The sequence below is a fragment of the Ictidomys tridecemlineatus genome, chromosome 6, assembly GCF_052094955.1.
Source record: "Ictidomys tridecemlineatus isolate mIctTri1 chromosome 6, mIctTri1.hap1, whole genome shotgun sequence".
In the NCBI taxonomy this organism is placed as follows: domain Eukaryota; kingdom Metazoa; phylum Chordata; class Mammalia; order Rodentia; family Sciuridae; genus Ictidomys; species Ictidomys tridecemlineatus.
In genome coordinates this window covers 110117412-110134366 of record NC_135482.1, presented here as the reverse complement: position 1 = coordinate 110134366, position 16955 = coordinate 110117412, and the positions used below count along the sequence as shown (strand labels likewise).

The following is a 16955-nucleotide window of genomic DNA, read 5'->3' as shown; positions in this document are numbered from 1 at the left end:
TGAGGCCAGTGTAGTAAAGATGTGTTTTATACTTATTAATAGAAGAGAAAGTCCTTCCAGATATCTTAGAGAAGTGACATCTATAAAGAGAGGTATGAAAACGGGGTGGAAGAGTCATTTCTCCAAATGGCAATTAAAGAAAAAAAGGATATTTAAAAGCTGTCTCAGAGGAAAATTAGTTTGAGGAGAACAAAGATGAAATAAATATGGAGCAAAGAAGTTTCTTGAAAACCTTGGCTTGTCAAGGAAAGACAAATGTTTGGTCTTAGTGTTGGGAAGATGGTCCAACTAGAGCTCGGTGGCAATTAAGAGAGTTCTTCTGGTCTGGAACCAAACAGCAAACATTTATTTCTTGAGGCCAGAAACAGTAGTAGGGAGCAGATCTGGTTTGTACTAGAAATGGAGGCTAGGATGAAATAAGCACATGCAAGCTATCTGTAAAATAGGGCTGTGTATGTTCACTGTGCCTTCTAAACAAGCTGAACTGATAATTCTTTGCTTTGTCCATGGTTTTATAGGCCTTCACAACAGAGGGAGAGCAGCTTTGGCATGCCAGTACTGCGTGGCAGAGGTGTGGGAGAAGGATGCTGCCAAAATGGAACCACAAGCAACAACCTTGGTCCCACTGACACCTGTTTTCAAGAGGAAAGCTGTCAGCCTTCCACAGAGGCATCAGAAAGGTATCCAAGCAGCAGTGAAGTTGCAGGGGGATTTGGCTTAGGGACTTTCCTAGGCTGCATTCTGCTATAGCCATTTCTGATGAATGTTGCTAGATGTTTTGCATGATTTTGGTATGGCATCTTTAGGATATACACATGGTAAAAAGAACACAGTCTTTGCTTGCAAAAAGAAAAAAAAAATAGTACAAACCAAGGAGAAAATTCAGTGACAAGTATTATGGCTTTTTAGTGTGGCATCTCTGTAGCTTTCAAACCATTTCTTCTCTCATGAGAGAATAATCACATTTCTTTTTCTTTTTTTGTCCTCAGGACCATGACTAATAAAACTCAGGAAGTTGTTGGCATCCATTTCCCTTTTCCCTTCCCACCATATCCCATCCAGAAAGACTTCATGGCAGAGCTGTACCAGGTTTTGGAAGCTGGCAAGATTGGGATATTTGAGAGTCCAACAGGCACAGTGAGTATGAGTGGTGAAGAACCATAATTAACACAACTTGGAGGGAGCCTGACTTGCTTTACTGCCTACCTCTGCAGAGATTTTCATGGTTTGAAGTTAGGCAAAGCAGTCACTCAGTTTATCTTTCTGAGTAATAGTCACTTCTCTATTAAATTATTGAATACAACTCCAGGGTCTGAAAAACACTAGGCAACCTAGAGTTTAAATGGCAGAACTTCATCCATAACACAGAAATATTCCAGATTTTTCTAGCACCTAGCTGCTTCAATTGAGGAACATGAAAATGACTTTGGATTTTTCACAGATTAAAGAAATAGGTCTGGTCTTCAGGATCTAGGTTACTGAGTGCTCGAGGGATTTGACCAAGTTTCTTTGAATTTTTATTGCCCAGTTTTTCTATTCACGTCTCTGATTTTTACAAACAGTATCCTATTTGTACTTATGAAAACAGTATCTTTCTGAGAATATCCATTTTAATAGTATTTGAAGGTATTTTTTTCCCTTCACTTTGTTTCATTTTGTTTGTTTGCCGTTTTTCCTCTCAGTTTGGATTCCTTGTGTGGAGGCTATCCTCATGGGGTGAATCTTGTTGTCCTTCTGTTGCTGTTTAAGGACAGGTACCAACAGGGTGGTCGAGGAGTCTGTACAGGTAGCCATCCTGTGATCTTGTAGATTGTGCTGCTTTACTGGGGCTTCGAGGTTTGGGTAAATCTGGATTTTCCCTGGAGTCATTCAGTTTCTTCAGAAGAGCTCCTATTAGCTTCAGGTGTGGTCCTTCCCTCAGTGCCCTGCTCTCCATCTAGTCCTCTTTCCCTTCCCCACTCTCATCTTGTCTCTCCAGCATGTCAGGTCATCTTTTGCCTTCAGTGCCAACTGTGGCCCTGCCAGCTTCAGGACCTTTCTGAGGCTGACTTGCAGGCCCTTGGGCTTTAGAGTCCTCACTCTGCTAAGTCAGTTCCATTTCTCCCTCTTTTTCAAAAAATATCTTTATTTTATTTATTTATTTTTATGTGGTGCTGAGGATCGAACCCAAGACCTTGCACATGCTAGGCAAGTGCTCTACCGCTGAGCCACAACCCCAGCCCTCCATTTCTCTCTCTTTTGCATCTTTCTTACATTGGTTATTTCCCCTCTTCTATTTTTTTTGTTTTTGTGCTCTTTTATGACTTTGATGCAGCTTTAGTATGTTTCTTTTTGGAAAAGAACTTGGGAGAGTGGACTTCATCCTTGTTTAACCCTCTCAGAGCTTTCCATCCCCATCCTCTGTTCGCTTCCTACTTTTCATCTTCTTCCTCTGCTCAGCCCTTGCTTGTTGATGCCTTGGTTCTGTGGCCCTTTGTGAACCTACTCCTATGACTCAGTTGCCCTTTACGTTCTAATATCTTCTAAATCACCCGTCAGTGGAACTCTCTCCTGTTGTCAGTGCCCTGGTACCTACTGATGCCTGGCATCACACCCAGAATGGAGGTGTGTGTTGTGTTTTTGTTTTTGTTTTCTGCCACATTTTCCAGTGCATCACTGACTAGAGTGTTCTGCACCTCTGCATGTTCAGCTCTAAGCCCAGGGCTCCTGCAACCAGCAGGTGGTTAGAATAAATGAATTTACTTGACCTAAATTGTTAATCTAGGATGGTACTCCATGAAATAACATTGCTTAAAGCTAAGTATTCTGTGAATGCTTTATTGAGTTTATTTCATTGCTGAGATGAACATTTGGTTATACAGCCTTTTAAAAGGTTTCAATCTACATTTTTTTTTTTTTTTGGTCTCTTCATGGAGCTAGGGATGGGACCCAGTGCCTCATGCACACTAGACAAGTGTTCTACCAGTGAGCTCCACCCCAGCACTCTAGATCTACAATTTTTGTGGATTTTTCTGTATCTTCTTATAGGATATAAAATTGTGGAGCCTCAATTAGTCTTATGTAAGTGAATACTCATTTCCTCAGCTCACTTTCAGGTAAAGGGTAGAGGCTTTGTAACCAGGCATCTGTCCCTGGGTCATTATTATGAGGAAGGGTGGTGCATCTTGCCTGCCTGAGCCCAGTGACAGGTAAAGCCCCTGGCTCCTCAGATCACAGGCAGCAGCTGCCCTGGGTTCAGCTGAGGAGTGCTGCCTGGAACTCTGCCATTTAGTTTCTCTCAAAAGCTGAGAGAAATGGTATATGAGGCTTTTCTAAAGCAGTGTGATCCATCCACTAATCAGAAGTGTCATTCTGGCATAGGGCCTTCCAAGATTTGATGAAAGCTGATAGTCAACATCTTGGCAGAGTGGTAATTTTATTATTACTTATTAATAGCAAAAAAAATAGCTAACTCCAATTCAGTTATCGTGTCCCAGGAATTGTTTGGATCCTGCTCTAAATATTAACCTTTATGTATATTAACCAATTGAATTTGTACAAGGAAGGTATTACTATTATTATTCCCTTTTATTTATTTATTTTTTTGCATATATGGAAATGATTCTTGAGAAGTCAGCCCAGAGTCCTAGAGCTGGTAAGCAGAGGAGCCGGAATATGACCCAGGCAGCCTGGTGGTGGCATCCCTCTCTGCTGGCTGCTTCCCCGACTGCACATGTGTTTTACTGCAGTGCACTTAACTGGAGCAGGTCTAGAAATCCACCCTGGATGCTCAGATCCCTTTGGGTTAAGCAGGCTCTGAATGCTAACTGCCTAGACAGAAGATTCACCTGAAACCAGACCACCGTCTGGCCCTACAAGTAGTAGCCTTTGGGGCTCACTGCAGTCTCCTCTCTAAAAGAATTGGGTCATTTTCTTAGGGCTCCATAATGAGGTGCCACAGACTGGGAACTTAAACAACAGAACTCCAAATTCTGACTTCAGGGTGTCAGCAGGTTGGTTCCTTCTGAGGTTTCCTGACAGAAGGATCCATCCAGGCTTCTTTCCTTGGTTTGTAGGAGGCCATCTTCTCCCTATGTCTGATTACATTGCTTCACCTCTGACCTTGTCTTCATCTAGGGTCCGTGATCCCATTTCCAAATAAGACCACATTCTGAGACACTGTGGTTAGGACTTCAGCATGGGAGTTTTGAGGAGGTACATTCAACCCAGAACAAGGACTCTTGGGAAATTCTGATCTTTAAATCAAAACCAGAAATGTGGGCATGTAATCCCAGCAACTTGGGAGGCTGAAGCAGGATGATTGCAAATTTGAGGCCAGCTTCGGCTATTTAGCAAGACAGTCTCAAAATTAATAAAGGGCTGGGGATGTATCTCAGTGGTTAAGCTTCTCTGTTATGTCCCTGGTACCAAAAATAAATAAATAACTTAAGAGTAGATTTTCTAGAGCAGTTGGCTTCCTTTCAAAACAAAACAAAACGCTGGTACTCATGTGACGGGTCATTTTATATTTGTACATCAGTTGCATTGAAGCTGAGAGTCAAGTGTGGCTCTCCTTGGCAAGTATATGAGACTTCATGCTATAAATTTTTTGGCTATAATTCTTTGTGGGGGGAGCAGTTGTTTATGTAATATCTCACCACTGTCTAACGATCTGTATTTATATATAACACGATAAACCACTTTAAATTCTCTTTTAGAACAATGAACTGGTATACTTAAAAAGGCGTTCTCTCCTGCTTCTTGGGCCCAATTCTTATTTCTCCTGTCTTCCTGTTTTTATTGGCTATTCTGTGGCTTATCTTCCTTTCCTCTCCTAGGTGGTCTTAGAGTATCATCTTAATTTTTAAAGCCAGAGCTACTTTGACACCATACTAAAATGGAGAAAGTCATTTGGGAAGCTTTACATTTTGCTCTGTTTCTAAAGGTCATTTTCTTCCTGTAGGGAAAGTCCTTAAGTCTCATTTGTGGGGCCCTCTCCTGGCTCCGTGATTTTGAGCAGAAGAAACAACAAGAAGAGGCACGTCTCCTGGAACCTGGAGCTGACCCCTTAGGTGGTGGGAAGGACCAGCCTCCATTTTCCTCAACTTCCTGCCAAGAGCCCCCTGACACCCTGAGGCCTGCCGGGGAACCAGACTGGGTTACCCAGTTTGTACAGAAGAAAGAAGAAAGGGATCTGGTGGAGAGACTAAAGGTGAGATCTTGTGTAGTAAGGAACAGTGGTAATCAAGTAAATGGGCCTCAGCCATTGTTTTGGGCCACATTTGAGATTTAGGTATCCCTTGTCCTTCTCCTTTGCATTGCCTCTTAGCCCTCTGTCAGTTTTCTTGAATCATTGGTGCTGCCTCTTTCCTGTTTGTTTGAGCTGATGTCTAGGCCTTCTCCAGTCATTACTTCCCTGGGAAAGGATCCTAGTTGTTACTCTTGACAATGTGGTTTGGAGGGGTGAGGCTGCAAACTCAATTATGCAGTGAATTTGGTTACTAGTGTGGTTTCAAGAGAGAGGATAGGTTCCCTGCACTGAGACCTGCAGAGGTTGAAGGTGTGGCGGGGGCTTCCTAGGAAAGGCATGGTTGGCCTCCTGTTGGCATATCCTTTATAACTGCTTCCCTCTGTAGGAGGAGCAGATCAGGAGGAGGAAGCGGGAAGAGCGCCTGCAGCAGACCCGCCACAATGCACAGCTCAAGTATGCAACCAAGCGCCTGGTGAGTGTTGTCCCACCATAGAGTCTAGGCAGGTCACACTGCCTAGAGACTCAAGTGAGTGATTAGGGCCTCAGACTCCTCCCTGTCCCCCACTGGCCACATTCTCCCCACCCAGTAGTTGGACAGCTTGAGTGGTGGAGGCATAGAGCCTGGGAATGGACTTCTCTGGTCAAACAGTGAGGTTTGTGTTAATAGGCCTCCCTGGGTTCTTTGTTCTTAGTGATGGCCACAAATGCAGGCTAACTCCTTCAGGAGGTGGGGGCCCCAGTGCTGAGTCTTCTTCCTCTTCCCACTGCCAATTCTACACAGAGACAAGAAGAAGAAGAGACTGAGAGTCTCCTCCGCCTCAGCAGGGAGATGCTGGCAGCAGGGACAGAGGCCGAGCAACTAGAGCAGCTGGAATCTGGGGAGGAGGAGCTTGTCCTTGCAGAATATGAGAGTGATGAGGAGAAAAGAACAGCCCGAGGGTAAGACAGCTGCTGCCACCTCATGCCACCACCCACAGTTATTGGGGATTTCTGGGGAGGCAGCTCTTCCCCCATGCCAGAGACACTTGTGAAGAATCTACTGAGAGGGAGTGGCAGCCACCTGCCCCTTTTGCTTAAACCAGGAGCCTTCTCAAGGTCCAGTGATAGCTGGCTCTTCTCCTGTGCCTGTCAGTGGCCTCTTATGTATTTACTCAGTTTACCTTACAGCAGCTCAGTGATGACAGTAATTGGAACTGCAACCCAATTAGGTGCTGTGCCTTGACGGAGGCCACAGGCTAAATAGGTAGAAGGGCTGGGATGTGAACCCAGACAGCCAGGCTCTAGATCCCATGCTCTCAGCTTCCAAACTGCACTGTGTGAAGTTCATGACCCAAACCAAGGAATCCCTAGTTTGAGCTTTTTTTCCTCCTTACGGCATCTGTTGGTCCAGATGCTTAGGTTTCCACTTCACTAGTCATCTGCTGGGAGCACCAGAAAACCCTAAAGAGAACAACTAGGCCATTTCCAAGCCACACAGCCCTTCCTGAGATCCTTTTTTCTTACCCCAGCTTGATTCCACTGGTGCCCTATGAGTGTGTGCTCTAGGTATGGCCTGAGTCGGATGCTGCAGCTTGAAGTCACACTCCAAGTGTGCTGGGCATTTCTGTTCTGTCTGAGGATTTGCTCATGCTATTCCCTCTAAATCATCCTTCTCTCCTCCCTTGGCATATGCCTTCACCTCCTTTCAGGCCCTGCTCAGTTGTCATCTAAGTGGTCCTGGTTTTCAGCCCCATACTGTGTTTTGCTCGGGAACTAGCTTTGATTGGGTCTGTCTTCCTCTCTCTGACTGGGCTGTGTGCTGTGGGGTAGGAGCCTGGACTTTTAAACTCTTCATGCCCAGGGCCCACAGTGTTTGGCTGCAGCTAGCTGCACTCTGGGCAGGTTAGTTGGACTGAATAATCAGACAGTAGTTAGTTTCAGTCCTTGTAGAAATTTAGAAATGCCAAAATGTCAAAGTCTGTAGGTGGTCTAGAGAGGATCCGTGGCCTTCATTTAATTATTCCAAGTTTGTGTGGTGGTGCATTTTACTGGTAGGAGAGGGCCTATGAGTTTTCAGTCCAGAGGCAGAAGGCCTGTGACCTGCCCTGCCACCTCTACAAAAAAATGCCTAAGGGTCCTGACCTAAGCTCCAATATGTATTGGCCATTTCACCTGTAGTCCTCCTGGTGACAGCCAAGATCATGAATGTGGCCCTCTAGGGTGTTGCTGAGTAGGACTGGGAGAGCATACTTCCTGTTTCTGCTTGAAACTTTGTAGAAGAGAAGATTGGGTGTATTAGTTTAGATTTCTTCCTCATAAGTATTGTCATCCTCTGAAAAGTTTCCCCTGATTTTCCCTTCTGTGCTAAAACACACCCCAAGACTCTGGAGGGAAGAAGGATGATGGCGTCACTGGTAGTGGGGAGGAGATGTTGGGATCTGCACTCCAGCAGCGTTCAGGGAAAGGATGAGAAAATAGACCTTTGACCCTTCCCTGAGGGTGATGGGGAAAATCCTGAGTATCCCATAAACCCTTCCCAAAGGTGGCTTTGTAGCTTCTACTTCTTCCCTAAAGTCCATTGGAAACAAGGTAAAGAACTGAGAGGTGTTTGTGAATATTAGAGGAATAAAGTGCTTCTTAGCGTCTGGGCAAGAGCTATAATCATGCAGCTTAGCTTCCCCAATTTCTGATACCCTGGTGTTATCAGAGAGACGTGAGCCTCTCAGGACATTACAGGTTCCTCATACAAAACTTCTGCTGTGCAGTTCTTTACATGTCCTTCCCCTCACCTAGATCCTGCTGACCTTATCTGACTTGTGATGAGTAATTTAAATCCAAGCCTTTGAGACAAAACTGACAATAGTTGTTTATTGATCAAGAAGCCAACCTTGTAAATGACTTTTCTAATGATACCAGACAATTGCATTTCTGCTTAAAAAAGAAAAAAACTCATTCATGGCGAACAAAGCATTTCTATTCCATATGATGCTCCAGTAGATGGCATGAGTCTATAAGAGCATTTTCTGTTTTTAAGCAGCCTCAACTGATAATGTTGGCTAAATTTATCTCCTAATTTCAGTGCCAGTGGGCTTCTCATTCACTTTTGGGAAGGGAAGTCTGAAGCACTGAGAAGAGTAGAAGTTTGGTTACAAGTGACAGCATCTTTCACTTTTTGAGTTGGTTAGTTGTGACTTCACCAGGAAATGTCTGTGAAGTTCTTACTGCTGCCAGGCTCTGAGTAGGGCCCGGAGACTCAGCAGACAGAGACCTTCTTGCTGCCCTGTACACATGACAGGAGACAGACCAGGAATATGTGGCTTTGAATGAGATGTCACAGTGAACAGGTGCAGATTGCCATGGGATATGTCAGGGCAGCAGACCTACTTCAGGTTGTCAAGGCAAGAAAGGCCATGTTGATGCTGAGATCTTAACATGGAGCAGGAGTTAGTACAGTCAGGGAGAGAGCCTTCTAGGCCAAGAGAACAATTTGTCCAAAGTCCCTGAAGAAATCAAAATTCTCTTGGAAAACTGAGGGGAGTGTAGTTTTCTACAGGGTGGACAGTAGGAGGAGAGGAGCCCACTATGACTCTCAGAGTCAAACACCCCGTCTCCAGCATTTCTGCTTGAAACATAGGTTTGGGGACATGATGCCCTTCCCTTTTTCTCTCCACATTTCCCTGGGTTCCACAGTGGCAGTGGAAGCTGGGCCTGGAGCCTGCCTGAGTGTCCTGAGCTAAGGAGTACCTGCTGCTTTGGTAGAGGCTTGTTGCTGGGCTGCTGCTCTATGTTGTCCTTCAGGCTCAGCGCTCACACTGAAGCTTTGTGGGCTTCTCAGGAAAAGGGCTCCACTCTACTTACCAGTGATGTTTTGTAGTTGACCTGAGTTTGCTGAGGGAGGCTATTCTGTGTTCTGTTGCTCTCACAGAGTAGATGAGGATGAGGATGACCTGGAGGAAGAGCATATAACTAAGGTAAGATGCTGAGTCCTTGTGTATTTCTGTGTGTGGGCCTGAGTCAAGGGCTCTCTGCCTCTGGCAAGAACACAAAAGTCACTACAGTTGCTTCTTAGCCTTCTTTCAATGAAGAACTTAAACCCACAGGCTTCATGGTTTCCCAGGCCCAAAGATTGGCCTTTTGTTAACTTACCAGAAGGGCCTGCTCCCAGGGCCTGGGCATGTTGCCCCAGATGATTGAAGGCAGCTGTTTGGGGCCAAGGGCTCCAGTGGTTTGTCTCCAGTGGTACAAGGTGAGGGGTGGGACAGGGAAGAGCACATTGCCTTCGGGCTCTCCTGTGTGTGTTTCTTCTCGATTGTATTCATGTTGCATGGAGTGCAGTGAGATATGGCTATGATACCTCTCAAATTTTAAAAATATTTTATTTCGTTCAAGACTTCTGTGTTCTGTTCAAAGTAGATATCTCCTCTCCCCGCCGCCCCTCATTTTTCTCTTTTCCTCTTCTCTCTCTGCTAAATCCCAGAGTAGAAAGAAGGTATTCAGCTCCACCTCTACCTCTTTCTTCAGGGGGACAATCTTCCCCTGACATGCTCTCCCCAGATGATTGAGGAATCTTTGCCATGTTAAAAATCAGCTCTGGGGAAATCATCTTTCCTACGATCACAAGCCCTTCAGAGTGGTTGGGTTAGAAGATGGGCATAACTTATGGGAGGAGTGGCCTCTGTGGGCATTCCCTTGAACTAGAACTTTAGGTGGCCTGTGCAGTTCCTAGTCCCCTCATCAGATGAGATCTGATGTGAGATGACATCTTGCCTCAGGTGTCTGCTTTACAGCCACTCTGCCTGTCTCCACAAGCTTTAAAGCCATGGCATCCCTCTATGTGCAGAGAATATTTGGGGATGTTAGAGTCCCCTCTTTGAAGTCCCCTTCTTTTCCCTTGACCAGATTTATTACTGCAGTCGGACACATTCCCAGCTGGCCCAGTTTGTGCACGAAGTACAGAAGAGCCCCTTTGGCAAGGAAACCCGGCTCGTCTCCCTTGGCTCTCGGCAGGTTAGCAGAGGCAGATGTCCCAGCCCAGGTGCCATTCAGCTTCCTCTCTGTGCCTTTATCTTCCAGGCATAGAAAGTCGATGGGGCTGAGGCTGGCTGAGCAGTAGAAGCACAGCCCTGTCCCTGGCCCTACCACCCCTTGTTGGGAGGAGGAGAGGCCAACAGGGCAGGTCTACTGGTTGCTTGCATGTCATTTAGCCAGCACCATTTCTTTGCCTCTTTTTTGCTCCTGTCTTGTAGAACCTTTGTGTGAATGAAGATGTGAAAAACCTGGGTTCTGTGCAGCTTATCAATGACCGCTGCATGGAGATACAGAGAAGCAAACACGGTAGGCACTAGGACTGTATGTGGCCTGGGGCAGTGCTGAGGGCAGGAGCAGGGTGGAAATGACAGAAGGGCTGTGATAGGGTTTGACCAGGGACCTGGTAACAAGGCAGAGCAGGCCCTGGTTCCCTCCTGAGGGCCCCTTCTTGGGAAGGTGTACTTATTTCCTAGGTCAGTGTCAAGTTCTCGTCCTTGGAAATAATTTTACAGGCTCTTTACAGAGAACACAAAGTACAATTTCAGAGTGTTCTAATGAGACCATTTGGAAGGGTCCTATAGACCCCACCTGGTGGGAGTGGGTCTCAACATCACCAAACATACTCTTGGCTCCAGAGAGAGTTGTTCTTCCTGTCATTGTTCCCCTGCACCTGTACCACCTGCAGAGAAGAAAAACAGAGCTGAGGAAGACAAGCCAAAGAAGAGGCGGCAGGAGACCAAGGCTGCCTGCCCCTTCTATAACCATGAGCAGATGCAGCTTCTCCGGGATGAGATCCTGGTGGAGGTGAAGGACATGGAGCAGCTGGTGACTCTTGGGAAGGAGGCTTGGGCCTGCCCTTATTATGGGAGCCGGTTTGCTATCCCTGCAGCCCAGGTAAGTACTCCGGAGGGGTAGGAGGTAGTTCTTGGCTCTAACTGGAGCTGCAGGCCGTGAAGGAGTTCCTTGTTCCTCTTTAGTTTGAGAGGATGCCCCCACTATGGCTAGGCTCAGGTCATACAGCATACTGATGCCACATAACCATTTTTTTTCCAGAATGTAGGGTCAGGGGAGGCCCTTGGAGCCTTAGTGGCTTCGGGCTTCAGGGCCAATTGGCATTTTTGGGGAATACCAGATAGAAGCCAGGAAAGAGTACATTTCTGAGAAACTACAGTGAGAGGAGCCTTGGGGGCTAAGATGAAGCTCAGTAGCAGGAGTTCAGTCCCTTCCCTCTATTCTCTTCAGTCAGATCATCTCCAATTTTACTGTTTCATATACTTGACATCCTACATCAAGCTCCTGAGAAAAGGTCTATTGCCATAAATGCTACTCTGCTGTAACTTTCTCACTTGAATATCTGTACTCATGGTCCAGACTGGAAATAGAACAGGTCACGTCAAGATTTAGGTGGGCTGGGCAAGTTCATTGCCGGTTGAGCCCTGTATCTCTCCCCCTCCAGCTGGTGGTGCTGCCCTACCCAATGCTGCTGCATGCTGCCACTCGGGAGGCTGCTGGCATCCGGCTGCAGGGCCAGGTGGTCATCATTGATGAGGCACACAACCTGATTGATACCATCACAGGCATCTACAGCACAGAGGTCACCGGTTCCCAGGTGGGTTGGCCTCTCTCTGTCTTGACATGCCAGAAGGCGGAGAGACTTTATAAGTACTTACCTCTATAGATATCTATACCTGGAATTCCTTGGAACATGGGGTTGGGCAGAGGCTGCACTGAGCCAAGGTACTGGTCTTGGCTTTCCATAAAATTGTGGGGACCCAGCTTATTTCATTGCTTTTCACCTGCCCATGTCATCCTGGGCCCCTCCAGTCCAGGATGCTGCTAATGTTCTGTCTTAGCTGGGATGGTGGCATGAGGGAAGCAGGACTCATCAGTTGTGATGGTGCTCTGAGGAAGGCACAAGGTCTCTGTAATCTACTCTCTTATGTATTGTGTACTATACCAGGTCTCTCTGCTCTTTATGCTGACCTTACGGTGCACATTCAGAGAGGGTTAAGCAGTTGTGCCTAGAAGCGCACAGCTCAGATGGGAGCCAGGATTTGACCACTGGTTTTTGACCATGAAACTCACTGAGCATCTACCATCTGTGCTGACCAAAGCTTGGGTTGACCTTAGGCCAGGATACAGTGGTTACCTGGAACCTCACTCTTAGTAGACTACAAGTTTTTTTCCCAGCCCAGTAAAAACCAGCAGGGAGATGGCTTGAGGGATTCTCCCTCATGTTTTGTCCAGGCCCATAGCAGACATGAAGCAGAACCTCCTTTTCCTCTCTTTCAACAACCTCAGCCCAGGGGCCTCAAACCATGCCTTTACATGAGCCCCACTTTTGCTCCCCATCACCTTGACCTTCCTGTGTGTGTTGGTGGGCATTTTCTGTACATGGTCTAAGGTTTCACCTGGACAGCCCTCTCTGTTCTTGGCCAGAGCCTGGTCTGCCTTCACACCGTTGTCTGTGTTCTCTCCCCAGCTCTGCCAGGCCCATTCCCAGTTGCTCCAGTACATGGAAAGATATGGGTGAGACACTTACCCTCTGAGGTAGAAGGGAGAATTCTGCTCAGTGTCAGTGGCCTCACAAGTCAGCCTCCAAGACTCTAGCTTGGGCTCAGACCAGGCATCAGCTTTCTGCTCAGGTCCTAAGTCCATTGTGGTATGTCCTTCATGAGACCTAGGCTGCTTGGAACAGAACAGCTGGCTCTGAGGGCCCTGGGCCTTGGCCAGCCTTTTTTTCTAGGGAGAATTTATAGTTTGTGGCCCAGCTTGAGGGGTAGCAGAAAGACAGGCTGTGGCTGGGGGCAGATGGAGGGAGCTGCCGTCTGAGCAAGCCATGTGACGTCTATTGATTTTTCCTCAGGAAGCGTTTGAAGGCCAAGAACCTGATGTACATTAAGCAGATTCTGTATTTGCTGGAGAAGTTTGTGGCTATGCTGGGAGGTAGGAGAGCACCTTCCCCAGGCTCACCCCTGGCCTGCAGAACTTGTTGGTCTTTGTCCTTGGATGCCAGTTAGGGCTCCTAGATCTTCTGTGCCCTTTAGGATTGTCTGGGTCATTAATTTAGGAAATTCTCATTCCTTTTTATTCTAGTTGTCTGATATTCTATGTTTCTCAGAATCCTCGTTCATTTGCCCAGGTTCTGAATCCTTTTATTTTGCCAGACAGTACTCTATGGGTGCAATAATAATACATTTATACTATTAGATTAATGACACCTTGTGACATAGTTACTGTCCTGGAGTGTTTTCAGAGCAATGCTCTCATTTGCCCCTGTGAGGAGAGCAGGCCAGGTGTTTTAGCCCTCATTTATAGATGAGTAACAATCTCAAATCAGGACCTGCCTGTGGTTGATGAGCCCAGTGAGTGAGCCTTCTGGTTCCAGACCCAGGCTTCTCATGCTAGTCTGTGCTGGGATCCTTTCCTTTGTCAGACAGTAGTGCCTTTGAAGGTTTTTGTAGAAAGTAAAGTTCCTGAAACCCAGTGGGGTTTTCTGGAAGGATCTTATCCTGTATTGCTCTTAGATTCCATCTCTGCCTTGGCCACAGCACCATATGGCCGAAGGCAGCTTGTGCTTGTTCCTGTGCCCCTGTATACCTGGGGCTGAATGAAATCGCAAGGCTTTGTGTTCCTTTTGCAGATATGTGAGCTTCATGGAACCCCCTGCCCTCTCTGGCTTTTTTGCATGCTATAAATAACCAAAAACAAATAAAAATATGTTTGAATATGGATGTTCTTCTTAGTAGGTACAGTGTAGAGCGAGAAGACGGGGAAATGGGGGTCAGAGGACCACTATCCTGACCTGTTTACATTTTCTTTTTTTTAGGGAATATTAAGCAAAATCCTAATACACAGAACCTCTCAAAGACAGGTGAGGGATTTGCTCTTCTAGGGCCCAGAGGGATCTGAGCCACTTCTAAGCTTTAATCTGGGACCAAAGCTAGGGGCTTCAGGGCAGATTCCCAACGCCCTTCATTTGTCTGCTCTTAGGAACAGAGCTGAAGACCATCAATGACTTCCTCTTTCAGAGCCAGGTGGACAACATTAACCTGTTCAAGGTAAAGGCCCCCACCACTTTTTTTTTTTAAATATCTTTGTTTTATTTATTTATTTTTATGTGGTGCTGAGGGTTAACCCAGTGCCTCACACATGTGAGGCAAACGCTCAATCACTAAGCTACAACTCCAGCCCCCGCCACCACTTATTAGCACATCAAGTTTCTTTCTTATTACTGCCTATAGGCAGACACTACATTAAGACTATGGGAGAAATAAAAAGCAAATTCCTTCTGTAGTCGAGTAGTTTAAGGTCTGAGAAACCGAAACATACATACAATAATTACTTAACCCTTCAAGCAACAAATCGGCAGTAACCAAACAGTCTAGGGTCATGGGGTTTCCAGCTTGGTGAAAAGAGAGGCTCTTCTTTGTACCTTACAGGTCCTCCCCACCCCTCTCCCACGTCCTCCCACCCCCCCTTTCCATCTGTCTTCAGACAGTCTTTCCCCTGGACTTTAGGACAGAAGCAGGGAGCTGATTAAAGGAGCATGATCCTGGTTCCATCTGGTAGGGCTGAGCTGAGTGAGAATGGTGCTGGTGCTGCTTGACCCATTGACTCCCAGTTGCAACCTTGGGTTCAGTCACAGCCACAGATGTTTCTTACTCTAGTCCTGAATGTCCAGGATTCTCCTAATGGGGTACAGCACTGTCACTGGGATGACAGCCTATGGATTACAAATTGATAACCATAATCACCTTCATGGACAGAGTACTTACTACATACTGGGGCTGTGTGCTGGGTCTGTGATTCCCAGGTGGATGTACTGTTGCCATTTGAAAACAAAGGAAGCCGAGGCTCAGGGAGGTTGCTCAGGAGGATAAGGAGCACAGGACTCGCCCCAGTGCATCAGTGCTGAGTGGACGAGTGCACATTTGAGCCCAGCTGTACTATCTTAGACTGTCCCTTTCTGCCCACCTTTCTTCAAACCAGCTTTCCCCAATTAACACCTTTTGGTCACTGTCAATGCCATTATCCCATCAAACACCCTGGAAATCTGAGTCATCCTTGGTACTTTTCTTCCCTTTGTGTCCTATAGCTAAATAGTTGCCAAGCTCCGCGGCCTAAAATAACTCTGGAATTATCCCAGCTTTTCCCTCCCACCACTGTGATTTCCGTACAGGCTCTATTTGCTCCTGCTTTCTTCCTGGCCCCTGCTTGCTTCTGTTCTCGCCTCCTTCCTTTCGTTTACTTTACAAGGTACAATTGAGTGGATCTTAACTAAAGATGTCGCTCTACTTATTTATTTATTTATTTATTTAATCAAGCCCATGGCCTCGTATACATCATGCCAGTGTTCTACCACTGAGCCTTTTTAAAAAATTAAATTTTGAGACAGGTTCTTCCTAAGTTGCCAGGCTGTTCTTGAGCTTATGATCCTCCTGCCTCAGCCTCCTCTGGGGTTACAGATGTGAACCACCACACCTGGCTAGGATGTCACTGTTTTGTAGAAATCTTTTATTTATTTATTTTTGGTGCCAGGGCTTGAACCCAGGAATGTTTAGCACTGAGCTACATCCCCAGCCCTTATTTTGAGACAGGGTCTCACTTAAGTTACTTAGTGAGACAGGCCTTGCTAAGTTGCTGAGGTTAGCTTTGAACTTGGAATCCTCCTGCCTCAGCCTCCCAAGTTGCTAGGATTATAGGTGTGCCCAGCTGCTTTGTACAAATCTTCCCAGACTTCAGTCTTATCAACTTAGCATTCCTCGTCAAGACCAATCTATACATGTTCAACCGCCAACTAAGTTGTACTCCAGCCTTGCTTGAAATGAGCCCCAGGTTTCAGTTCTTAGTGCCTTTGCTCATAGATTTTTTTATTATTATTATTATTTATATTTTGGTACTGGGAATTGAACCCAGGGGCACTTAAGCACCGAACCATGACCTCATTTTTGAGATGGGGTCTCAGTAAGTTGATTAGGGCCTCACTAAATTGCTGAGGCTGGCTTTGAACTTGAAACCTCCTACCTCAGCCACCCAACTCATTGGAGTCACAGGTGTGCATCACCATGCCCAGCTGAGTCTAAATTCTTTGAGGCCCAACTTACATGATATCACTTGGAAGGAAAATAGAGGACATATAACTTCCATTGATCACCCTTAGATCAGAGCTACTGAGATGTTGGTGAGAAGGTCGTATCTGTGATTTGGCAGAGCCCCCAACTTGTGAGCCGCTCTGTTTGGTGGTTGGGATGACTGGTTTCTCATGTAGATTATAAGTCGCTTCTTTGTGACACATGCCTGCCATCGATGTTGGTTTTGCAGGTTCAGCGGTATTTCGAGAAGAGCATGGTCAGCAGGAAGGTAACCCCCTTTACTGTGGGTCCAGAGGGAGCCAGTGGCGCCCTGCCTGCTGCCTCACTGCTTCCCTCTCTGGCCCATGGACTCATCTCTGTCTTCCCTCTCCATGGTGGGAACTGTTTGTGAGCTGGGTGGCTGTAGGCTGTGGGTCTCCACTCATACTGCTTCTCATTCTTCCGTCACCCTTTTTCCTCCCTACCCAGCTCTTTGGCTTCACAGAACGCTATGGAGCAGTCCTCCCATCTTCCCAGTTCCAGCCCAAACTGACTGGGTTTCAGCATTTCCTAAAGAGCCTGCAGCCTGGTGTCACCGAGGGTGAGTTGGGAGGGTGGAAAAGCAGAGCCAGCTGCAGGCTTAG

General features: G+C 46.5%; 1 protein-coding gene across 2 annotated transcripts in view; it reads left to right on the top strand.

The window, feature by feature from the left end:
* Nucleotides 1-518: 518 nt before the first annotated feature.
* The window catches only part of Ddx11 (DEAD/H-box helicase 11), a 23607-nt gene continuing 7170 nt past the window's right edge, over nucleotides 519-16955 (top strand). The window contains exons 1-16 of one of the 2 annotated variants that reach the window (XM_005333959.5): nucleotides 519-680; nucleotides 990-1137; nucleotides 4943-5191; nucleotides 5616-5702; nucleotides 6012-6169; nucleotides 9135-9180; nucleotides 10109-10216; nucleotides 10456-10543; nucleotides 10923-11131; nucleotides 11694-11846; nucleotides 12720-12766; nucleotides 13104-13183; nucleotides 14067-14111; nucleotides 14231-14298; nucleotides 16562-16600; nucleotides 16801-16912. In XM_005333959.5, the coding sequence (XP_005334016.2) occupies nucleotides 550-680; nucleotides 990-1137; nucleotides 4943-5191; nucleotides 5616-5702; nucleotides 6012-6169; nucleotides 9135-9180; nucleotides 10109-10216; nucleotides 10456-10543; nucleotides 10923-11131; nucleotides 11694-11846; nucleotides 12720-12766; nucleotides 13104-13183; nucleotides 14067-14111; nucleotides 14231-14298; nucleotides 16562-16600; nucleotides 16801-16912 (1768 nt within the window). In that variant the 5' untranslated portion in view covers nucleotides 519-549. The remainder of the gene's footprint in view (nucleotides 681-989; nucleotides 1138-4942; nucleotides 5192-5615; nucleotides 5703-6011; nucleotides 6170-9134; nucleotides 9181-10108; nucleotides 10217-10455; nucleotides 10544-10922; nucleotides 11132-11693; nucleotides 11847-12719; nucleotides 12767-13103; nucleotides 13184-14066; nucleotides 14112-14230; nucleotides 14299-16561; nucleotides 16601-16800; nucleotides 16913-16955) is intronic. The other variant, XM_078015538.1, reaches the window with a different exon arrangement.